Source organism: Salvia splendens, chromosome 16, assembly GCF_004379255.2.
Source record: "Salvia splendens isolate huo1 chromosome 16, SspV2, whole genome shotgun sequence".
Taxonomy (NCBI): Eukaryota; Viridiplantae; Streptophyta; class Magnoliopsida; order Lamiales; family Lamiaceae; genus Salvia; species Salvia splendens.
Window position 1 is genome coordinate 728049 of NC_056047.1, and position 25513 is coordinate 753561.

At 39.9% G+C, this 25513-nt stretch overlaps 3 protein-coding genes, 1 non-coding gene and 1 pseudogene across 4 annotated transcripts; 3 read left to right on the top strand and 2 right to left on the bottom strand.

Moving 5' to 3' along the window:
- Positions 1-1708: 1708 nt before the first annotated feature.
- On the bottom strand, positions 1709-3037 carry LOC121771864 (beta-D-glucosyl crocetin beta-1,6-glucosyltransferase-like). The gene has a single exon (XM_042168756.1). The coding sequence runs from the start codon at positions 3011-3013 to the stop codon at positions 1709-1711; it is 1305 nt and encodes a 434-aa protein (XP_042024690.1). The 5' UTR covers positions 3014-3037.
- Positions 3038-5325: 2288 nt separating this feature from the next.
- On the top strand, positions 5326-6578 carry LOC121771866 (CHD3-type chromatin-remodeling factor PICKLE-like). The gene is made up of 4 exons (XM_042168757.1): positions 5326-5367; positions 5543-5667; positions 5956-6417; positions 6550-6578. The coding sequence occupies exons 1-3, from the start codon at positions 5326-5328 to the stop codon at positions 6377-6379; spliced, it is 591 nt and encodes a 196-aa protein (XP_042024691.1). The 3' UTR covers positions 6380-6417; positions 6550-6578.
- Positions 6579-6635: 57 nt separating this feature from the next.
- LOC121771867 lies at positions 6636-9364 on the top strand (annotated as a pseudogene).
- Positions 9365-22822: 13458 nt separating this feature from the next.
- Positions 22823-24643, bottom strand: LOC121771868. Its single transcript, XM_042168758.1, has 2 exons — positions 23293-24643; positions 22823-23100 (listed from the first exon to the last, which is right to left on the bottom strand). The coding sequence occupies exons 1-2, from the start codon at positions 24641-24643 to the stop codon at positions 22823-22825; spliced, it is 1629 nt and encodes a 542-aa protein (XP_042024692.1).
- Positions 24147-24253, top strand: LOC121773103. Its single transcript, XR_006044676.1, has one exon. It is a non-coding gene; the product is annotated as a small nucleolar RNA R71 (small nucleolar RNA).
- Positions 24644-25513: the final 870 nt, after the last annotated feature.

The window sequence follows — 25513 nt, forward strand, 5'->3', positions numbered from 1 at the left end:
AACATAGACCCTTCAAAATATGTATCCGATAAAGTCCATGAAAATATTCCGAAAATCTACCTCTACCGGGTGGAGGAACAGAAAAACTCGTAAAAAACTCTGTTTCAAGATCAAAACAACAAATCAAGAAATTATTGTCAAAATCAGATACCAACCAATGAAGATTTCCGTTCAAAAATAAAGCATAGTCAAGGCATGATGACACATCTCTTGAATTCGGTCTAGTGACTGGAGCGGCTTGTGGCAGCGAGATGCTTCTCCATAAGTCTTCTCCTCCTAGAGTATATATATGACCTAACAAAGATTCAGTATCAACACATAAAACCTTATATTGTTTACTTAACTTGCTCACTCCAAATCCAAATATACACTTTTCTGCCGGCAGAGGAGGAAGCTCAATATACTCCCGAGTTAGTGGATTGCAAATAAATAGAATATTATGATTATTTTTCAATTCATCCCACGCCAAAACCAAACCATCAGTTGAATCAATTATAACACGAAAATGTTTGAAAGTTGAATGTTGAGGAGGGAGAGGCAAACTGAATTGAGAAAGTGGCTGGCAGGCCTCATCACAGACTGCACATCCCATGACTTGATGACCGAAAACCATCCCCTGTTCCGGAGAATACAAGGATGCAAATGTATTTCCTTTTATCAAATTGCCCAATAATTTACAGACACAACTGCATATTATAATGCTTTTACTCGGAAGTCTTATCAGAATCTCTAAGATAATCTCCTGCGGCAGATTACTCAACAAATCTTTCCTCGTCATTACTTGATCAAGTGATGAAGGACACAACGCAATACTCTTCAAAAACCGCATCCTACACTTTGCTATTTTATCAAAGACGGAAACTACTACATTAAAAATACGGCTATACTTATAGACTAAAATAAATTCATCTCTTAACAAAAATACGGCTATCTTTGACAAAATAAATTCAAAGACGAAAAATACGGCTATCAAATTGCCCAATAATTTACAGACACAACTGCATATTATAATGCTTTTGTATACCGTCATTAAAATCCGTTTAACTAATTAAATTATTGATTTCCAAATTAAATTATTGATTTGTTTTGATTTTGCAGGCAATGTAGGTTTTGCTTTACTATGCGTCAATATACCTTTATTTAATAAATGGTACTATTATCTAATGTTATATGGATTATATATTGATAAAATATTATTATCTATAAAATCACGAAAAATGTGTACATGGAGGGAAAAACTTGTAGGTTAGAGAAATGAAAATAAAATAATTAGTACGTAATTAATACTTGCTCAATTTATTCTTGTTTTTTTTGCTCAATATTATTATTATATAATAAAGTATTCTCTTCCCAAACCAAATTACAAAAGAAAAACTTGTAGTGGTATTGTTTTAGTCTTTTCTTATCAATGTACTAATATGAAAACAACCTCAAGTCTCGTCAAAATGTAAATTTTTTACTAGTTAGGACCAAAATCAAAATATGACTAAAATCAAAAGTTTCATAAATAGTTCAAGCCCAAAAGTGAGTTGAAGTAAATAATCAAAGTTCTAAGTCCTAAAATGACTTAAGCTAAACAATCAAAGTTCAAGTCCAAAAATGACTTAAACTCAACAATTGAACTAGAACATGAAATAACCTAACAAATATTACTAGAAAAAACACCAACAAAACCTTACTACACTAAAAACTCAAACATAGAAGTATATTAGTTGATCAAACTCTTGCTGCAAATGCTCATGAGTTCTCGAGCAACTTCATCGATCTCTCCATCGGCCATCAAGGCGAGCCTTGCCTTAACCTCATCCACCTTCGCCCTCACACCATCTTCCACCACGACACGATTGATCACCGCAGCAACTGTCTCAGCATTCAGCCTCCCATCTCCGTCTCTCAGTACCTCCTCCCCCGCACCAACCTCTTCGACCAGCCTAGCGTTGATGGGTTGGTCCAGATGCATTGGCACCGCGACGATAGGAACCCCAAACTTGAAGCTCTCCATCACAGAGTTCCAGCCGCAGTGGCTCACAAAGCCTCCCACATTTGGATGGACCAGGATCCTTGTCTGTGGGGCCCATCCTTGTACAATCTTCCCCCTTTCTCCAACCTTGTCAAGAAAACCTTCCGGAAGCTTCTCTTCGAGAACCACCTCAGTTTCCGGAAACCTGACAACCCAAATGAAGTTAGCTTTGGATTGTAGCAAACCATGAGCAATCCCATCCATGTCCTCCTTGCTAAGGAAGTACTCGCTCCCAAACGACACGTAAACAGTCGATTTCGCCTCTTTCTGATCCAGCCAAGACAACAACTCTGATGAGGAGTTCTGATCATCAGGCTCCTGAACAAGAGGGCCAACTGGGACAAACCTCTTCCCAGTCAAACCAGACACATACTCAATGTATCTCCCTTCGATCTCTCGAGACCCCTTGATGAGGACGATCTCGCGAGACATGTTGACTCCCGCAGAGCCCTTCTCCCTCTCTTCACAGTCCCGTGCGTTGGCTAGCAGCTCGTCCATGAAACAAGACTCGTAGTGGCGGAACCTGATATTCTCGGAAGGGAACTCAGCGCCCGGGTCGCTGAAGTGATGGAACATGAAACTGGTCATGACAGAGCTGCTGGTGATGAAAATGACGGATGGGATGTTCAAGGCCTCTGCCAACGGAGGGGCCCACGGCTGGAGGAAGTCGAAGATGAGAAGGTCGGGCATGTGTTTTTGTAGAAGGGATGAGAAGTTTTGTTTGGAGTTGTCAAAGGCCTCCTTGAGCTTGACCATGAGGTGGGGAGGGAGGCCATTAGTGGTGTGGTACTTTTCAGGGAGATCATCTGGTGAAACCTCCAAGGGAAGGGGAACTAATTCAATGGAGTTTGACAAGTTTGGAGGGATTTTGGTTCGAATGGAAGAGAGGGTGGCTTCAGTGGAGCACAAGTAAATGAAGAAGTCTTTTGTGGTGAGTTTTTTGGCAAGCTCTAAGTAGGGTGTGATGTGGCCATACCCTAACCATGGGAACATCAAAATTCGAGGGCTTTGGTTTTTGGTGGAAGAATTCATTCTCTTCTTTCTCTAAATTCTCAAAATTAGGGTTTGGTTTGGTTGTAGAAGATGTAAATACGCTTACACTTTGCTATTTTATCAAAGACATGAAACTACTACATTAAAATACGGCTATACTTATAGACTAAAATAAATTCATCTCTTGACAAAAATACGGCTATCTTTGACAAAATAAATTCAAAGACGAAAAATACGGCTATCTTTGACAAGGAAACAAAAAAAAAATAGAGAGAAAATCTTGACAATGAAACAAAATATAATACTCTTGACAAAAACAAAATCATAGGGAAAAAGATGAAATTTGGCAAAATAATATTGACATGGAAACAAGATAATTTACATCATAGGGAAAATGGTGAAATTTGGCAAAATAATTTTGACATGGAAACAAAATATTTATGACTTGGGAAAAAAATCTTTCGTATTATTGCTTTTATTTTAGTTTTCATTCCTTTACAAAAATAAATTTTCAAATATCGTAAACTAATTGACTAAAATTGAAAATTGAAATCGATTAGTTTCAAAATTAACTAAAATTGAAAATTAAAAAAATACTAATTGAATCTTGATATTTGATGATATTTTTACCTAAAAAATTAATTAAAATAATTTTAATTAGTCTGTATATAATAAGCATAATATGAAGAAAAATATGTGTTTAGTGAACATACTAGTGTTGGGTGCAAACCCATCCATATAATTTTGCCACACAAATATATTTTTTTCCTTTATTTTCTATTTACAAATATTTCAAAATGTTGAAAAATCAAGTTCAGCCCTCACCAAATTAGTGACATGGAAGATTAAATCAATGAAAACTAGAGGATAAAAAGGGTTGAAATTTAAATTTCTTAAGTTGCAGAGAAATGGTTTCGAAAGAAGAAGAAGATATACATGCCAATAAAAATAAGTAATTATTATTATCATTATTTTATTTAACTTGTTTGAGTTCTTTTCTTGGAAAATGTATAATATTCTGACATAAATTAAAGGCGTGCATATAAGTTAACTTCTTCGGTCTCTACTTTGAAAAAAATGTAAGACGAATACTTATATTGAGTAGTTTCAAAATTATTTAAAATTAAAACTAACTAATTTTATTTTCTAGTACTCCAGTAGCACCTATATGTTGTTGATTTTTATAGTCAGTTTCAATTTTGTAGTTCTTCCTATCTGCTTATTTTTAATTTAATTATGCAAAAAACATTTTTTTATTTTATGAAATATTGAGAATAAGAAAATGAATTTATAATTTTGTTTTGAGTTCAATGATGCAAAAAATCACTCCCTCCATCCCAATTTAGGAGTCTTAATTTACCATTTTAGGTGTGCCAATTTAGGAGTCCCAATTTACCATTTTAGATGTCCCACTTTAGGAGTCCCGGTTAGAATGTTACATAAATGATAATAGGCATAACATTTCACTAACATTTTCCTACTCATATTTTATTATAAAATTACTTTATAAAAATAGGACCCACATTCCACCATTTTTTTCACTATCTTTTTTTTTACATTTCTTAAAACACATGTCGAACTCAAATGACACTCCTAAAGTGGAATGGATAGAGTATTTTTTTTCTTATCATTTTTCATGAAAAATTGAGAATAAGAAAATGAATGTGTAAATAAGAATTGTTTCATTCTTTTGTATAGGTAGTGTTTCTGTCAAAAAAAAATATTTATGCTATTGTAATTTTTTATATGCTAGTATTAGTTCCATCCGTCCTTTATTATGTGTCCCCCTTTATCTCGGTGTATATTTTAAAAAACATATATAAGAGCTACTTTTAAAAAATAGAACGAGAGTCCTATTTTTTATACTCCATTATTTTTATAATAAACACTAAGTAAAATGAGGTAATAGTATGATGCATGGTCCATTAAAAAAATAGTAAAAATTAAAAAAAACGTTTAATATGAGACATTTCATACAGAAAAATGGAACACCTAAGATAAAATATCTTTTTAACAACATAAATTTTGACTATATAAAACATAGTTGAGCCCCTAAAGGCGAAAATTTATGCGTCCGCCCTGCGCAAAAGTTTGTAGGTCCAAACAAGATCAACTAATACACACTATCTGTTGGCTGCAGACAATGTACCAAAAGAGAGACTAAGAATAGAGGATGTACTCGTGAGAATAGGAACATTATCTCTCATCAGGGACAAAGTAAGTTCTGTATCTTGGATAAGTAATATTAATGATTTGTTTTAAGTTCCAGTATTCAGTAAAACATATACTTGGTCTATCTTGTTTTATTGGATATGGAGGGGAAGAATGCTTCTGTCTACTGCATGTCTTATCTAGTTTATTCTTTACTTAGAAACAATTAGGTGGATAACCTTTAGCCTGCCTTATGTGATCTGATAAAGTTATTGTTTTTTCTCTCTCCTTACTTTTCCCGATGGAAATTGCAGGCGCATGTTAAATGTGCTGGAACTTGTTTGATCCTTGTTTTAATATATATATTTTGGTTTACAGTTAAAGGTGTTATCAGATGGCTCTAGTGTTTTCAAGGATGATATCATATCCCGCTATCCAGGATTGAAAGGGGGGAGAGTTTGGAAGGATCACCATGATAAGTTGCTTTTGCGTGCAGTAATGAAGTGTAGTATCTGTTTACCCTTCCTTGAGATTTTTCACTACGTTATGAAAATATAGGCCATGAGGCAATTTTCAGGAACATTTAACCAAATGAATAAATTGTCCAAATGAAATTAACATAATCTATAAAACAAAAATCCAACTCACACAAGCTTGCATAGGAACCCAAAGCAGGCTGGGATGGGAGGATATGTGATTGGATATGTGATGCAATTTAGGCACTGCTGATTCTGTGTATTGTACTTGATTAAGTAACCCTGATTCGATATAATTTTATCATCCAATATCAGGCATGGTTATGGAAGATGGCAAGCAATTGTTGATGACAAGGACTTGAGAATACAAGAAGTGATTTGTCAGGAGTTGAACCTTCCATTTATAAATACACCTGCCCCAGGAGCTACTCAAGTGCAGAATGCTATGGGGACTTCTCAGGCCCAGGCCTCTGCTTCTGGAGTTCCCCCGCCTCAAGTTTCCAACCCGGGAATTTCTCAGTCAACAAATGGTGTGAACTCAGAACATGCTGAAGCACCTGGAAATGATGCAAAAGGGACTACTGCTGGGAGTGAAGCTACTCCTGATATTGCACATGGGGCTACTGATACTACATCCCGGCCCGGTCACAACTTTTCCAAGACCAGTCCATGCTGTACCATTTCCGGGAGATGCAGAGAAGACAAGTTGAATTTATCAAGAAAAGGGTTCTGCTTCTAGAAAAAGGTCTCAACGCAGAGCTGCAGAGAGCTTATTATGTAAGGCCTTTTTAATGTTATAGCTGTAAGCTGTGGAAAGTGGAAAGTGCTCTGGTTCTGAAAAATCATCCGATTCTGGTTTGATTGTTGTTAGACCTGACATTATAATATTCTCTAAATTTTTTCTCGCAGGCTGATGAGAAACCAAACGAGACGGAGTGACACCACGCAAGGTCAAAGAAACAGAAACTCCTTGTTCCGAGGCATTTGATACCAAAATGATTGATCCGTTGCCAGAAGTTGAAATAATATGTAAGTGATTTAAATCCCATCCGCAAGAATACTACTCCATTAATACAGAATTTTCGAGTTCCAGTCATTCTTAATTTCGGGTGAATGCAGCTTCTACAGAAATCTCAGAATGTGCTTGTGACACTACACAGGAGCGCTTGGCCATGGCTAAGCTCTTCAATGAGGTAAACCAACAGTAAAGAAGAAAGTTTCTGAATAAACAGTGAGCAAGACGTATATAACCTTTCTCCACTTCAATTCCCCTCCTGCAATACAATTCAACAGCCACGCATCTGAATTGGGACTCCTTGCGCAAACAGGTATCTATCTCAATCCATTTTGACTATTTTCTCCTCCAATCTCATTTACTCGCGCTCCAAAATCCACTAGAATCTAGATTTTAGGGCTACAATCGGCATGATCAGATTTGTGATGTTTAGTGGTGATTGTGGTTCCTACATAGCCTAGTCTGCAAATACAATTCAATTACGATTAGATCGCCATTTGTTATGCGGATATCATCTTTAATGACTGCCGCTTTGCTCACTCTTGCCAGTTGTGATGACTCCTCCGCTGCATTGTGAATTGTGAATATTATTATTATCATTTTGTGCGATTCGATTCTGGATCTAATTCTTCATATACTATTTAGCTGCATCATCGATTTCACTTTGTTTGATATATGGTTGTGTCTGTCCTGTGCTTGCATCTAAACAGGCGAGGAAACTTGAAACTCAGCTTAGTCTCAACAAAAGTTGAATCATGTAACGTAATGATTTGGAGTCTGGAATCGATCATCTCCTGAAACAGCTTCAGCAATCATCTGGTGGATCAGAGATCTTTTCTCATACTTTGACACGACATCAGGAAATCCTTCAGGATCTTACTCAGGTTTGCAATTATCTTGTCATCTCACTGTTTAGGAATGCGAACTGTGTGTATGGCTTGGCTTTGAATTGTGAGGTTGCTCTCTGGAGCTAAGCTCTCAGTCTGAATTTCTATGCTATGTTCCAGTTGAAGATGTTTTCCATAATAATCTTGTAGAAGTAGTGACATAAGACTGTGTGGATAATGCTGTAAAGTGTAAACCTAAAACCTCAGCTGTATAATTCTTTGATCTTGGCATTTCTGAGCTGTTCATTTGAATTGTGTATGTTCATGATTCTTATTCAGTATTGTCTTGTGTTTTTTTAGCTTCTTCATCTTTCATATGGCTGATTAAGAATTCTATGTTGCTTAAAGTGCCTTTCTTTTTGGTTCGATAGGAGTTCAAGCGACTTCATTCCAGTCATAGAGCTAAAAAAGAGCATGCATCAGTGCTTGAGGATTTTAGGGAGTTTGACCGTTCAAGATTAGACCTTGAAGAAGGTGGTGGTTCTTATGATTAAGCTCTTCTCAAGGAACGTGCTTCTCTCCATAGAAATTCCAGCCAGGTAATGGGTAGCCTTGTCTATGTAGTGTTATAGGTGAAATGATGTTGGCCTCATGAGTCATGAGCTGCCACCAAAAGAACATGAAGATAATGGAAATAGAATTTTCTTTGTTGCATCTGAAAAGCTACTGGGTGTTGCTTTGCGGGACACTACATGTTTGCCAGATGGAAAGATACAGACCTTAAAATTTACTCATGCAATGTTGCTAGGCATATTGTAGGGGTAAATTGTGGAGGTCCTGTTTACACCAAAGAAGACGAAATGTGATTACACATCGTATTACAGGCATGATTGCTTGCTAATGAAGAACTCTGAAGGTACTGATAAAGTGAGAGAGCATTATCTGATGATGTGAATATCTATCTTTGATTTACAATATTACCATGGCTGGGAATAACATATTTTGTCCGGATCACCTAATAACGAGCTTATCTTGGTTAGCATGAGTCTTAATAACTGGATAAGTTGGCCGAATGGAAACTGGGTGCATATAATTCTCAAATTGCATTATTCTGATTCCAATTAAGATATATCATAATATGATGCCAAATCATGTAAAAGATGTTCGTAACCCATATTCTGAATGTGTAGGTTACAATATGATAAATGTGATTATTTGTGCTGATAATGAATGGCCTTATCATATTCAAGAAGTGTGTGTGGACTGGTGTCCATGGAGACAAAATTGGCTCACGGTTTAACTGATTTTGTTTCCTATATGTATCTGTATTTGTTTTTTCTCTGAGTTAACTCTTCGTTTTCCTGTAGGTGGACTCGTGATATCTCAAGCTCAAGAAACATTGAAGTCCCTAGTCTTCCAGCGCTCCACATTTGGGGGCATTAATTCAAAGCTTAGTAATGTGGGAAGCCGTCTTCCAACGGTAAGTAAAACAACTAAATGTGCCTATCCAGCAAAAATCACACTGCACACTTGAAATGATAAAAATCCCAGATATGCCGGACATAAAATAAAAGACCAAGCTTTCTTGGTATTGTGCAGGTGAATAACATTCTCTCATCAATAAAGAAGAAAAAGTCCATGGACACCATCATACTCTCCTTAGTTGCATCTGTGTGCACGTTTTTAATTTTAATTTACTGGTGGACCAAGTAGGTGGGAGTTTTGCATCAACTCGGAGCGGTTTTGGGTTGATCTGGAGCTGAGAATATTGATTGTACATATCTTCTTGGCATGCTCTGGATCTATTGTTTTGTCACACACATGTGAGATTGAAATTGTAATGGTGTCCCCATCTTGATTATATTTGTTACCCTGTTAAAAACTTGGTTCATCTAAAGATTATAAACTTGATGTGTAATTTTCGAGTTCAAATATCAAGTGCAAGATCACACAAGTTTAATAAAAATAACTCTAATATTACAACGATACTGCAAGAATACAGCGTCGAATGTAGTACTTCGAGTGTCGATCCACAGGGAAGGCAAAGATTATTTAATTCTAAAGCTAACAAAACTCATAATAAAAAATACATTGGTTTGAAGATTTTGATTTCTAGATTATGCAAAAACAAATAGACGAACTAAAACAAGTAAGACGATTTAAGAGAAGAACATGTTACTCCAAACACTCATGGATAAAACAATGATTTATTCTTATATCCAACTTTATCTTATGACTTACGGGACTATGAAATCAATTCTCGATGCTAGCACTGAACATGCTTGACATACAAAAGTTCAAGAATAGTTGAACACATATTCAAAAAACTTATCTTCGTTAATCTAAGAATCCTACGGATGCGCGAGAATCAGAGATCAACTACTATTAGCACATGAAATCCATTATCAAATTATCATTTGAACAAATCTAATTGATAATTAATTACCACAATGTTCCAACTTATTCAAAGTTAAAGAGACATTCAAATAAGCCTAAAGATCTACTACAAAAGGTGCACCAAAAGTAATAGATTCAAACACTAAAATTGTGGTAAAAACGATCATAAGATAAAGAAGAACATAGCATAAATCACATGAACAAATTATCCAATTACATGTTTGGAGCAACACAAGATTTTTAGCCAAGCATAATTAAACTAGGAGCAATTGACAATGGAAGAAGAACATTTTAATTCATGGAGTAAGTCTGAAGAATTAACAATTCTTCTCCCAAAAAAACGTCACTTTCTCTCTCAATTTTTTAATCAATTCCTGTCTCCCTCTTGTCACCTCCTTCCCCAGCTTTTTACCTGTCTCCTCCTTTCTTCTACAGCCTTTTTTCCTTTTTTCCTCTCATGTCACTTCCCCCCTTTCTCTATTCTTTCTCCAATATCTTCTCTCTCCCCTCGAAACCGTCACTTCTCTCTCCAGATTGGTCACCTTTTTCTTCTCACAAACCGCCCACGAAACTGCAATTTTGCAGTTAGAACGAATTACCCGGCCGGGTAGAATTTTACAACTGAAAAATCACCCGGTCGGGTGATAGAAATTCGACCCTTGCTGACTCTCACACCTTCTGAATCTCACCCGGCCGGGTAGAATATTAACTCCACAAATTCACCCGACCGGGTGGCCAATTTCTGGGACTTGCTGGAATTTTTGCACAACTTTTTCACCATCCGAACTTCATTCCTTGTTTCACCATTCAATCATCTTCCTACACCATAAAACATACTTTTGCAAGCATCAAATTGTATAAATAATGTAAAGTTAGGGGAATAAACATGTTCAGTTTGATTCGCATCAAATACCCCCAAACTTATTTGCTTGCTCGTCCTCGAGCAAGATCATATAAAACACAAAAATTTAAAGCTCAACTCACAAAAGTTTATCAAAAGTTTTCATAAGAGCGACTCACGTAGGGACGTGAATGACAAAAACAAAACCCCCAACATTTCCAATCAAGATTTCCCACTCTCAAGAACAATCACTCATCCACCTAGAATTTCAAGTCAAGGTGCACTTCAAAGTAAGTCCAAGCATAAGATCATACAACTCAAACCGTCGTCATTGACTCATCAAGCATTACTAATCACATAGACTCGCGGATTTCAAATCAAACTTCTTTAACTCTACCAAGCTGTTTACAAAACATTCACAATGCATCAACAATAAGGTCCAAGGTCTTTAATAAAAGGTTGTAATGGGGCTAGGGATGAGGTAGGATAAATATGGATAGTGAGCTCAAAAGCTACACATTTGAGTGCCAAAGTCTTTCCTCCTACAACTTCCTTCCAAAGATCAAACACAAAGATTTTACAACCAAACTCTCACTCCCCCAAACTTGAGATCATTCTAGACAAGATTACATCATAAAAACAAATAGAAGCTCTAACTTTATTTCATAATTTTTTTCCCTTCTTTTCTTTTTCTTTTTCTTTTTCATTTTTTTTAGATAAGACCTCGACTTTTGCAAATTTAGAGGTCGTCTTTTTCTAAGAACTTCATTCTTTTCACATATGCTTTACATCAAGTCTAAAAATGTCTACATTTTTACAATTCACCACCCAACACTCAAAACTCAAACCACAAAGCTCAAACTTGTATTTAGCACCCAAATAGTAGCAAGGTTTATTGATGAGGCTAAAATGAGGCTTATTTAAGTAGCTAAGTGATTGGCTAAGTATTTACACAAACAATGGAGAATTAAGCTCAAAGTGGCTTCTAGGGCATCATGTATAGGACTAGGCATGTGATCATTTGGCCATGGAGTTCATCCTAGTGCCTTATCCTCCCAAATCATTAATACAAATGAACGCAAGCACTTCACTCGATAAAGCAAATCAACCCAAAATAATTTCCACAAGACATGCGATTTTCATACTCTCCTCAACTCAAGAAATCGATTGTAATCACAACATGCTCTTTCAAATAAATTCATGTACCCATTCCATTCATCCTAAGCTTCAAAGTTCAAGTAAAATCAAGCAAGATTTCCCAACCAGAAAGCCGAAAATCTAACATGCACCCGTCAACTACATAGATTCAAAACATCTTTATCATATAATACAACCAAAAACATGCATCATGCATCACAAATAATTCACAACCCCCAAACTTGAATGCTTCATTGTCCTCAATGCATGCAAAGTGAACATAAAAAGTAAAGGCGAAGAAAACTCCCCCAAACTTGGCATGAAATCCATAGTGCATTCGGGTGGGTGGGTGGGTGTAAAAATCCTTTGCAGGTGTGCTTCCTCCTAAGCTCCGATCCAATCTCGAAGTTGCTCCTACAAAAAGAACAAAACCTACAAAAAGAAACACTCAATTCAAAATAAATGTTAGAGGAAAGAATTGAGCAAACAAAACCTCCAACATACGAAAACAAAGATAAAAAAACATAAAATCTTGGGTTGCCTCCCAATCAGCGCCTTTGTTTATAGTCGTTGGCTTGACTTTCCTCCTTCTTGCTCTACACTTTTGGCTCCACTAGAGAAGCTACTTCTCTTGCCTCCATGCCACTTTCAACTCAAACATAAGCCTTCAAGCGTTGGCCATTCACCTTCCAAATAGAGTCACTCTTCTGATCTCGAATGTCCACAGCACCATAGGGGTACACCTTGTGCACCACATAAGGACCCCACCATCTTGACTTGAGCTTGCCCGGAAACAGTTTGAGCTGAGAATTATATAAAAGGACCAGTTGTCCTTCATGGAAATGACGAGGCTTAATGGCTGCATCATGTATCTTCTTAGCACGTTCCTTGTAGAGATCAACGCTCTCATATGCATGAAGCCTAAACTCATCCATTTCATTCATGTCGCACATCCTCTTCTCGGCTACATCATCATAATCCAAATTAAGCTTTTGCAAAGCCCAAAAAGCTTTATGCTCAAGCTCTACCGGCAAATGGCAAGCTTTCCCAAATACCAACTTGTATGGAGAAGTTCCAATCGGGGTCTTATATGCCGTTCGATATGCCCACAAAGCATCATCTAGCTTTTGAGCCCAATCCTTTCGAGACGGCCTTACCACTTTCTCAAGCACCCGTTTTATCTCACGATTGGAGACTTCAACTTGACCACTTGTTTGGGGATGATAAGGGGTAGCAACCTTGTGTTGGACACCATACTTTCGTAGGAGGTTTTTGTCAAATGGCTAAGAAGAAGAAGGATTTTGGTAAAAGGCTTAATTGTTTTCTTCAACAATATGACACCCTTATATAGGGCATTACAAAGCTTGTGCTACAAGTATTCTTGGGCACCAAGCTAATATATTCTTGGGCACCAAGCTCATGTATTTCTTAGCCTCCAAGCTAATGTATTTCTTAGCCTCCAAGCTAATACAAAGCTTATCCTACAAGCTTATACCTTTCTTTTTCTAACACTCCCCCTCAAATTGAGTAGTGGGATCCCCGATACTCAATTTGTCAAGAACTCCTTCAAGGCTCCTTGAGCTAACTGCCTTGGTCAGTACATCTGCTAGTTGATCTTCAGAACGTACAAAAGGGAATTCGACCACTCCTTCTTCAATTTTTTTCCTTGATGAAGTGTCTATCCACCTCAACGTGCTTTGTTCGGTCATGTTGGACTGGATTCTCTGAAATGCTTATGGCGGCTTTGTTGTCGCAGTATAACTGACTCTTACTTGGAATATAATCAATCTCTGTCATCAATTTCCTCAACCACATGATCTCGGTCAGACCACTCTTAATTCCTCTGAATTCTGCCTCTGCACTAGACAGGGCTACCACCTTCTGCTTCTTACTTTTCCACGTTACCAAGTTTCCTCCAACGAATGTAAAGTAGCCTGAAGTCGACCTTCTATCCACTGGATTACCTGCCCTATCTGCATCAGTATACCCATGGATGTCTAAGTCTCCATTTTTCTTAAACACTATTCCGTGTCCGACGGTTCCCTTCAAATATCGAACTATTCTTAGTGCAGCTTCTAAGTGTTCGGCCTGGGGTTGATGCATAAATTGACTTACAACCCCTACATCATAAGCGATGTCAGGTCTAGTGTGAGATAAATAGATGAGTCTCCCAACTAGTCGCTGATATTGCCCTCGATCTGCGGCCTCGGCTCCATCTTGTATCTTCAAGCCATGGTTTTGTACAATTGGGGTCTCGGCTGGCTTACACTCTAGTAGGCCTGTCTCTGCTAAGATGTCCAAGATGTACTTCTTCTGTCTCAAGAATATCCCCCGTGGTGAGCGAAGGACTTCAATTCCCAAGAAGTACTTGAGATCACCTAAATCCTTCATCTCAAATTCTTTGAAAAGCTTCTCCTTCAAATTCTCAATTTCCTTTGCATCATCGCCTGTAATAATCATGTCATCAACGTACACAATTAAACAGGTAGTCTTTCCCTCGTGCCTTTTCAGGAACAGTGTATGATCTGAATTGCTTTGTCTGTATCCATAGCTCTTCATTGCGTCTGCAAATCTACCAAACCAGACTCTCGGTGACTGCTTCAGCCCATACAGAGTCTTCCTCAATCGGCATCCTTCACCTGCCTTGAATTCATCAGAGAAGCCTGGTGGCGCCTCCATATATATTTCCCTTTTCAACTCCCCATGAAGAAAGGCGTTAGTGACGTCTAACTGGTACAGTGGCCAATCTCGATTGGCGGCAATGGAAAGTAGTACTCGGACTGTATCCATCTTAGCTACAGGAGAGAACGTTTCTGAGTAGTCTATTCCATAAGTCTGAGTGTACCCTTTAGCCACCAGTCGAGCTTTATACCGCTCGATACTTCCATCCGGTCTCCGCTTAATGGTGAACACCCATCTGCACCCAACTGGTTTCTTTCCTTCGGGGAGTATACACTTGTCCCAGGTGTGGTTACGCATTAAAGCATCTATCTCCTTTTTCATAGCTTCTCTCCAATGCTTGTTCCTCATCGCTTCATCGGCTGACTGTGGGATTTCCTCATCGTCGTAGAGTGCTTCCTCGAACGCCTGAGCCATCTCAGTCAGGTGCCCTTTTGCCAAGTTAGCAATAGAGTATCTTGCCTTTCTGTTGATTCTTTCTGGACTGTACCTCTTTGGTGGTACTCCCCTGTTTGCCCTTGGAGGTAGTATATATCTCCCAGTGTCAGGATCGACTCCCTCAACTTCATCCATTTCAACTTCTTTAGGTTGATCACTATTCTCCCCCTGAGTCTCATCCACAACACTAGTTCCTGTAATCTCATTGACAGGGGCAAGAGTAATTACATTTGATATCAGGAGCGGAGAGTCACTACTAGGACTTGTGTCACCTGCCGCTTCAGTCTGCACCACGTCAGAGACTTGTCCAGCGGAGTTGCGTACTGCTTCCTCTGGTAGGTCCACTTCTGGTACACTTGGCATTGACACCCAGCTTAGTGGTTCACTATTAGGTGTCCTAATATCACCCTCCCCCTGACCGCTAAGGTGGGTATAGAAGTACTCTGATTCAAGAAAGTCACAATTCATGGTCGTGTACATACGATTAGATTTAGGATCAAAGCATCTATAACCCTTTTGGTTTACCCCTTAACCCACAAATACACATTTAATAGCGCATGGGGATAATTTTGTTCGTTCATGTTTTGGTATATGGACAAAGACGGAGCAGCCAAAGATCCGAGGTTTTAGGGAAAGATGTTGAGGAATGGTCGTGTATAGGGCTAGGGTCTCGACTGGCGTTTGAAACTTTAGGATATGGGTAGGTAGCCGATTTAGAAGGTAAGCGGAAGTGGCGAGGGCTTCAGGCCAGAAGGTCTTTGGGACTTGTGATTCAATGAGTATGGCACGGGTCATATCTAGTAGGATTCTGTTTTTCCTTTCGGCTACCCCATTTTGTTCTGGAGTGTGGGCACAGGTGGTTTGGTGTATCATTCCCTTTTCTAGGATGAACTGTTTCATTTTGGAATTGACAAACTCCCCCCCATTATCAGATCGAAGGGTTTTGATGGGTTTTTGGTATTGTGTTTGGACAAGATTATAGAAGTGGACAAAGTTTTCGAAAACTTCAGATTTATGCTTCATAAAGTATACCCAAGTCATACGGGTACAATCGTCAACAAAGATAAGAAAGTATTTAAAGCCTTGTCCCCCAACTACTGGTGCGGGCCCCCAAACATCAGAATGTATTAAATCAAAAATAGATTTAGTACGAGAATTACTCAACAGATAGGGGTTTTTATGGCTTTTAGCTAAAACACAAGTTTCACAATACATGCTCGATTTTGAAGTGATAGTAGGAAATAACATTTTTAAATAACCCGGAGAAGGATGTCCTAGGCGTCGGTGCCAAAGCCAAGCTTCCCTATCAGCAGACCCGTGAGTTAGCATGGCAGCTCCTTTTTGGGCTATCTCATCCACGTAGTACAGCCCGTTACTTTCAGTGCCACGCCCAATAATCTCTCCGGTCCTGATATCCTGCAGTAGACAGAAATTTGGTTGCATTAGCAGTGTGCAATTTAATTCCCGAGTCACATGACTGATTGGCAGTAGTTTATGGGAAAGTGAGGGAACATGCAAACAATTAGATAATTCTAAAGTTGGAGAAATCTTCACAGTCCCTGCCCCCTTTACAACCGTAAAATCCCCACTAGCAGTCTGAATATGAGATAGGTGAGGCTTGTGAGTTTTAGAAATATCTGACTCATCATAAGTCATCGTGTCAGTGGCCCCGCAATCAAAAATCCACCTATTGATTTTTCCAATACCTGCAGACATAGCACATGCTGTCCCAAACTTTTCTAGGACTTGAAACCTATTTTTACATTCAATGGGGGCTGATTTATAGTTTTCGAGCATGTTGGGGTTTATTTTAGAATTTCGGAATTTTATTGGGGCCAAATCAAACATATTTTCAGCATGAGGTATATTTTGTAAAGGTAAGGAAGGCCGAGGGTTAGGTTGCAAACCTAACCCTAATACCGCGTTACCTCCCGCCGTCTCCCTCATTTCCTCTTCGTCGGATTTGGTTCCTTCAGCGGCGAACTGCGCGATTCCGGCTGTTCTCTGTGGTGCGCCGATCAACTGCTCGTTGCCTCGGGTATGAGTAGCCGTGTCACGGCTGCCCTCGGTGGCGGCGAGGGTTGTGATTCCTCCATCCGTTCCAACAGCTGCGGCGGCGTGGCCTTTGCTCCACGGTGGCCGAGTGGCCGCCGATTTGTGCTTCGACTCCCACCATTCCGGATACCCCACCAATTCAAAGCATTGCTCTCTTGTGTGCTTGCGTTTTCCACAATTGGTACAAATCAATTTGGATCTATCATTATCCGTTCTTCACTCCTCGGATGTCCGTTGGTTCCATCCCCCATTTCCGCTACTGCCACCACGGCGTGGAGCGGTGGAGTGATTTGGCCTCCTCGCCGTGAATAGCCCTGCTCCGATTCCGTCTCCTGGGGGTTTTCCGTCTGTAGGACGGAGAATTTCCGATCGAGCATCTTCCCGCTTCGCTATGTTGTACGCTTGCTCGGCTGAGGGAAGTGGTTCCATTTTTAACACCTCTCTCTTTACGATTTCATACTTGTCATCCAATGCCGTAAGAAACTGATATAGTCTGTTTTGTTCAGTTTCTTCATTGTGGATCTGTATATCATCTGGGCATTTCATCCGGTTGGGCCTCTTTTGGTCAATTGCTGTCCAGATCTCATTGAGATCGTTCCACACTTCCTCCAGTGTGGTGTTCCCCTGTTTTAGAGTGCTTGCCCTACGGTGTAGATCGTATATCTGTAACGAATCTCCACCGCTTTTGTATGTTACGGCCAGGCTGTCCCATATGTGCTTCGCCGTCGGTTGTTGAGCCACTCGGCTGACCAATTTGGTCTCGATATTTTGAACTAGCCACGTAAATACACAATGGTCAACTTCCTGCCATTGTGTAAACGTTGGATCTGTTCTTGCTGGTGGGGATGTGACTCCAGTGATGTGAGATACCATCCCCCTTCCGCTAATCGCATTGTGCATCAGGATGGACCATACCGGATAGTTTTCTCCGTTGAGTTTAAACCCTACTGTCAAGGGTTGAGCATCGGTCTTGTATATTGGTTTTTCTGATTTGTCGGGATTTTCTGGTGTTTGGTTTTGCATGAGTTTTTTTCGCATGAAATTTGAAAAGAGACGTGCGAACTCATCCGCTTCGGATGAGTTCGGGTCGCCGGTGATCACCTTTTCAGTTTCTGACATTTCTGCCTTTTACAGGTGCTTGGCCAAGAGGTTGGGAGAGGTTTAAGAGCGATGATGAGATTGATTCTGAGCTCCAAGAATCGTTGCTGGCTCTGATACCATGTCAAATGGCTAAGAAGAAGAAGGATTTTGGTAAAAGGCTTAATTGTTTTCTTCAACAATATAACACCCTTATATAGGGCATTACAAAGCTTGTGCTACAAGTATTCTTGGGCACCAAGCTCATGTATTTCTTAGCCTCCAAGCTAATATATTTCTTAGCCTCCAAGCTAATACAAAGCTTATCCTACAAGCTTATACCTTTCTTTTTCTAACAGTTTTCAAACAATTTGTTGCAAAAATGAGTTCCTCCATCACTGATTATAGCTCGTGGTGTCCCAAAGCGGTTAAAGATGTGATTCTTGATGAACTTCAACACCACTTTGGCATCATTAGTTGCCGAGGCCACTGCCTCCACCCACTTGGAGACATAATCAACAGCTACAAGAATGTATTGTTGCCCATTAGACTTGGGAAACGGTCCCATGAAGTCTATTCCCCAAACATCAAAGAGTTCTACCTCGTGAATGTTGTTCATTGGCATTTCATTTCTCCACGAGATATTGTCGGTTCTTTGGCAACTGTCACATCTCTCTATATAGGCTTTTGCATCCTTGAAGATCGATGGCCAAAAGAATCCGGATTGAAGCACTTTAAACGCAGTTCGACGTGCTCCAAAGTGGCCACCATACACAGAATCATGGCATGCAGACAAAATTTGAAGGTGCTCATGCTCTCTAACACACCTTCGAATCACTCCATCACTACAAATACGGAAGAGAAATGGATCTTCCCAAACATATGTGCGGGTGTCACTTGACAAACTCATAATTTAGGATGGTGTTGTGGGTAATGAGATGGTGATTTTGATGATTTAAGGTGTTTAATTTAGGTTTTTATCCACACATACACTAATTAGTGTTTTGACGAGTTTGTCGAGTGTTTGGAGCTAAAACAGGTGAAAATGACTTGAAAACGAGCTTGAAGGAAGAATCGCCCACTATATTATTCAAGTCATCCGCGCTTCAATGCGCGACTTTCGTATAATAGCCATAACTCTCTCATCCGGACTCCGATGGGGGCGTGCAAGATACTCACGCGAAGCCCTTTCGAAGACGAAGACAATGCTTTTGGAGGATTTCAGAGGAAACGCCCGACCGGGCGTTTTAGTCACGAACTCCAGAAAGTTCGCCCGACCGAGCGTTTTGGCGACTTAAAATCGCCCGACCGGGCGATGTGTTCTGCGAGGCTTTACGTCTGTATTTCCGCCCCGGGTATAAAAGAGACCGAGGGTTTTCATCTCCCACATCTCAGAGCCTCCAATCCTCCCTCCTCTACACATTCTTCCATTCCATCTTCCACACATAATTCATCCATCTTCCATTGGAGCGGAGCTCTGCAGATCCAGGCAAGAAAAGACTGAAGATTGAAGATTCAACCTTGGGTTTTATCAATTTCTTTCATGTCTTATACTTTTATTTTTGTTTTTACTACTTGTCTATGAGTAGTTAAACACCATTTGTAGTTTTTTGGGTGAAAACTATTATGAATATGTTTTGATTTATTGAATTGAACCTTTTTCTAGCTCTTGTGATTTTTTTGCTTGTTCTTGTGCTTTTATTGTTCTTTTGTCTGGCCAACTTTAGAACTATGTCCGTCTAACTAGATTAATCGAGAGATAGCTAGTTTTACGTGGTAAAAGGAACGAGTACAACACATAGGTTTATCTGCACTCGAGAGAGGGGACCCTTTGTGAGGGCTTCAGTCTTAGGAACTTAAGGAGTTAGAATCTAATCTTTTGGAAGGAGACTTTGATAGTTAGAGTCTAATCTACTAGATAAGTGCACTCGAGAGAGGGCTTATCTGAAAATCGCGACTTTCCTAATAATCCTGGAGACACATAAAGGTAAAGGTTCTGTGAGATTAATCATCACTAGGTCGTAGTAGTTGGATCCTAAAACTCTACTTTCTTTAGCCTGCTTTGTATTATTTTGTTTCTATACGTTTTTTATATTTTTTTTCTCTAGTTTAATCTTACTAAAACCCAAAGCTCCATGTCTCTAGATAGTATATGACGCTTAGTATATGATAGCCAGTTGCAATCTTATTCCCTGTGTTCGATATCCGGTACTGACCTTTAGCTATACTAAATCTACCCTGTATGCTTGCAGGGATTTTTAGTGTTAATAAATAGTGCATCATCACTCAAAAACTTCTTCTTTTGGTTAGATGACAACCCTTCTGGCATAATGCCCGTGACAAGGTAGTTCGCCAGATTAGCAAACCACGGCACATATGTTTCCCGAGCTTCCACTTGCAACACTTGCTCGTCGGGAAATTTTTCGTTGATCCTTTTCTTTTTCTCATCTTACGTCTCTTCCAATCCCTCTAGTCTAGAGAGATGATCAGCTACCAAGTTCTCGGTCCCCTTTTTGTCTTTAATCTCCACGTCAAACTCTTGTAGTAATAGAATCCATCTCACCAACCGAGGCTTTGCATCTTTCTTATTCATCAAATACTTGATAGCTGAATGATCCGTGAACACTACCACCTTCGTGCCAAGTAAGTAAGCACGAACTTCTCAAAGGCATACACTACTGCTAGCATTTCCTTCTCCGTCGTGGTGTAATTCAACTGAGCTTCATTGAGTAATTTACTAGCATAGTAGACTGCATATAGGACCTTATCTCTCCTTTGGCCTAAAACGGCCCCCACAGCATAGTCCGAACCATCACACATCAATTCAAATGGCTTCGACCAAGCGGGTGTGATAATAATAGGTGCTTCGACTAGCTTTTTCTTAAGTAACTCAAATGCCTTAAGGCATTTATCATCAAAGACGAACTTGGCATCCTTCTCAAGTAAGTTGCAAAGTGGCTTTGCAATCTTTGAAAAATCTTTTATAAACCGTCGGTCCGCATGACCAAGGAAACTACGGATGCCCTTCACATTCGTTGGGGGAGGTAACTTCGAGATCACATCAATCTTCGCCTTATCCATCTCCAACCCCAACTCCGACACCTTGTGTCCCAACACTATGCCTTCCTTGACCATGAATTGACATTTTTCCCAATTGAGCACGAGATTCGATTCTTCACATCTTTGTAAGACCCGTCTCAAATTTTCTAAGCACAAGTCAAATGAGGATCCAAAGACGGAAAAATCATCCATAAAAATCTCCATAATGTCTTCATTCATATCGGAAAAAATTGCCATCATGCAGCGTTGGAATGTAGCCGGTGCATTGCATAACCCAAAAGGCATCCGGCGGAAGGCATAAGTTCCAATATGACATGTGAATGTCGTCTTTTCTTGATCTTCTGGGGCAATTGCAATCTGATTATACCCCGAGTATCCATCTAAGAAACAATAGTGAGAATAATCCGCAATCCTATCAAGCAACTGATCCAGAAAGGGCAACGGAAAGTGATCTTTTCTTGTTGCCTTGTTCAGTCTTCTGTAGTCCATGCAAACTCTCCATGAGTTTACCAATCGAGTTGCTAACACTTCATTCTTTTCATTGACAGTCACGGTTATTCCTCCTTTCTTCGGTACATATTGCACCGGGCTAACCCACTCACTATCGGAAATATGATAAATCATCCCAAACTTCAACAGTTTCTTCACTTCCTTTTCCACCACTTCTTGCATAAGCGGGTTCAACCTCCTTTGTCTCTCTCTTACCGGCTTAGCTCCATCTTCCATCAAGATTTTATGCATACAGATTGAGGGGCTAATTCCTTTGATGTCGGAAATGGACCATCCTAGAGCTTTCTTGTGTAACTTCAGTAGCTCTATTAATTTTGATTCCTCTTCATCATTCAACATAGCCGATACCACAACCGGTAAGGTTTCATCCTCACCAAGGAAGGCGTATTTCAGATTTGTCGGGAGTGGCTTCAATTCAAGCTTTGGTGGTACTTCAATTGAAGGTTTTACATCCGCCACCAAAGTATCCACAATACACTCATTCTCGAGACTTGGTTCATCAACTTGAGAATCTTCTATTTCATCAAAATCGACTTTAAGTGTCGAACCATAGTCTCTCTCCAAACTCCCTTTGTCATATACACTTCCTTCTATTCTTGCCGAGCAACACATCTTGTCAAATATGCACTTATCAAGGACATCAACTCTAAAGCACGCTTTTCCATCATTAGGGTGCTTCATTGCCTTTTCTACATTAATGGTCACTTGCTCACCATTAATTCTGAACGTGACAGAGTTGTCTTTAGCTCCAAGCAACACATCCCCCGTGGCGAGGAACGGTCTACCAAATAGAATCGGTACCTCTTTGTCCTCCGGCATGTCCAAGACTATGAAATCAACGGGGATGACATATTTATCAACCTTGACCAAGACATCATCTACTATTCCAGTGGGCTTCACGATGGAATGATCAGCCAATTGTAGAGCAATGTCAATGGGTTCCATCCTTTCCTCTAATCCAATGGCTCTAGCAGTTTTCAAAGCCATAAGTGAGATCCCCGATCCTTGATCTAATAGGCATTTTGTGAAGATTGTATTCCCGATCTCACAAGGAATCACACAACTTCTGGGGTCCCTCTTCTTCATTGGCATCATTCCCGAAATCAGTTGTGAGCAATTCATGCTCAAAGCCACTATCCCCTCGTCTTATAGTTTCTCCTTGTTTGCCATCATGTCCTTGAAGAACTTGGAGAACTTGGGGAAGTTAGTGAAGAGATCCACCAATGATACATCCACATTTATTTTTCGGATCACGTTCATCATCCACTCAAAGCTTTTCTCTTTTGGAGCCCTCTTCTTCCTCTTGGGTGGATATGGTGGAGGAGGAATATGATCGGGGAAGTTGAACTTGCTTTTCGGATCTAGTGCTGGACTTGTCCTCATCTGTCTCTTTGATTTCATTTCCACTATCTTCTTGCCTTTCTCTTATGCTAAACACTTTTCACTTGCATCGGATTCTTCACCATATCCCTTGCTGCCGGATGCAGCCTGTTCTTGACCATGTTGGGCCCCCTGCACCAACGCGGGACTTCCCTTACATGCCTCGTCCGCCCCTGCGTGCGAGGAATGCAAGCCTAACATCTCATCCGCCCCTGCGTGTGAGATGCCGGAAGTACCTTGGCCGTCCATTAATGGTGTTGAATCCAACTCTCTACCACTTCTCAAAGTCACCACTTTGCACTGTTCATTACCTCTCGGATTGGGCACTGTATTACTTGGGATGGTATTAGGAATCCTTGTGTGTGATGCTGTAGCAAGCTGCCCGATTTGAGTCTCGAGATTCCTCATTGTGGCATCGATCTGCCCAAACTTTTCCACCGTCTTATCTTTGAAGTTCTCATTCTCTTTTTGGCTCTTAGTCATGAAAGAGAGAATCTGTCCCAATTGATCCTCGACCGATGGCTTCTTCTCATAACCCGGAGGTTGAGTGTTGTTCCTCCATTGATTACCCGAACTGTTGCTAGGACCGGCTTGATTCCAAGTTGCTTGTTGAGGCCGCCAATTCTGCTGATTGTTGTATTGGTTGCCTTGGTTGAACCCTTGGCGATTGTTACCGATGTAGTTCACATCCTCCACTGGTGGTCCTTGAAGACTTGGACATTGATCAGTATGATGTCCACCTTGACACAACCCACACTTCATAACGGTCACTGCTTGAGGTTGAGGAGTAAGTTGATGAGATTTCACTGCTTTCGTCATTGAAGACATCTGGGTGCTAATGTCCGCCAATTGAGCCTCTATAGGTGTCACTCTTTCCCCATCTTTGGTGGCACCGAATGTATCTCCTACCTTCTCAGCCGCTCTTCTTGGATTGTGCCAATTCTTTTGATTGTTGGCCAACCTTTGAAACAAGGCTCTCACTTCGTCATGTGTTAGATCATCCAAGTTCCCGTTTGAGCCTGCAGTGACTAGTCCCGTGCCCTCATTGTTGAGACCTTTGTAGAATTTCAAAAGGTCATGCCCCGGAGCTAGACCATGACTTGGGCATTTCCTTAGCATTTCTGTGAATCTCTTCCAAGCTTCTGCGAAGGACTCATCATATTTCTGTCTGAATGAGGTGATCTCCTCTCTCAACTTCTCGATCTTCATTGGAGAATTGTATTCCAAAAGAAACAACGTCTTCAACTCTTGGAATGTTGCAATGTTGTAGCCCGGTAATGAATCATACCATGCTCTTGCTTTCTCCCTCAACGAGAACGGGAATAGTGCCCTCTTAATCCGATGATGATCCACATTTGGAGGTCTATGAGAATTTGTTAGCTCATAAAAGGCATTGAGGTGACTCACCGGATCTTCCTCATCTCGACCATGGAAAAGATTCTCTCCATTCACCAAACTAATGTAGTGGGGTGGAATGTTGACGTTATCATTTGCATAAGCGAACTCCCCCGGGTACTCAATTCCCGACCTAAGAGTGTCGCCAAACCTTCCCACGGGTGGTGGAACCTCATTGTTGTTGTCTGCCATTGATTCTACTTCTGATTCTTGATCTCTTTTTGCACTTAACCCAAGCTGTAAATTACTGCTGATTGGACTCGGATAGTCCGGAAAGATCTCAAATTCTGAACCTCTAACCCTTCTTCTTCTTTGATAACAGAGTAGTCCGAACGGTGGTGTACCCTGTGACCTTGTGTGCATTCACTATTTTTTTTTATTATTACCTACACAACAGAAAATACACCACACACAAACACAATATATTTCCTAATACCGAAAGCGAGACCTCTCGACAACTTCGGGGTAAGTACTATAAAACGTGTGTGCTTAAGTGAAAAACTAAACTACCTAAACTAAGAGTTAAAAGATGTCACCTAGAAAATATACTCCTTCGTCTTCAAGTCCAGACGTGGTAGATGACTATCACCTCCAAGGACACGAAATGAGTACCTACAAAAATAAAAGAAAGATCAAATAAAATAAAACAGAACACAAACTAGAAAATAAACAATCTATTGCCTTCCCCGGCAACGGCGCCAAAACTTGATGTGTAATTTTCGAGTTCAAATATCAAGTGCAAGATCACACAAGTTTAATAAAAATAACTCTAATATTACAACGATACTTCAAGAATACAGCATCGAATGTAGTACTTCGAGTGTCGATCCACAGGGAAGGCAAAGATTATTTAATTCTAAAGCTAACAAAACTCATAATAAAAAATACTTTGGTTTGAAGATTTTGATCTCTAGATTATGCAAAAACAAATAGACGAACTAAAACAAGTAAGATGATTTAAGAGAAGAACATGTTACTCCAAACACTCATGGATAAAACAATGATTTATTCTTATATCCAACTTTATCTTATGACTTACGGGACTATGAAATCAATTCTCGA

Coding starts and splice junctions, on each gene's coding strand:
- LOC121771864 (XM_042168756.1), bottom strand. CDS start 3,013: ATGTTCCCATGGTTAGGGTATGGCCACATCACACCCTACTTAGAGCTT.
- LOC121771866 (XM_042168757.1), top strand. CDS start 5,326: ATGGAGGGGAAGAATGCTTCTGTCTACTGCATGTCTTATCTA. Junction 5,368..5,542: donor TCTACTGCATGTCTTATCTA/GTTTATTCTTTA, acceptor TTTGGTTTACAG/TTAAAGGTGTTATCAGATGG. Junction 5,668..5,955: donor CTTTTGCGTGCAGTAATGAA/GTGTAGTATCTG, acceptor ATCCAATATCAG/GCATGGTTATGGAAGATGGC.
- LOC121771868 (XM_042168758.1), bottom strand. CDS start 24,643: ATGGCAGACAACAACAATGAGGTTCCACCACCCGTGGGAAGGTTTGGC. Junction 23,101..23,292: donor ACCATTAATGGACGGCCAAG/GTACTTCCGGCA, acceptor GTTTAGCATAAG/AGAAAGGCAAGAAGATAGTG.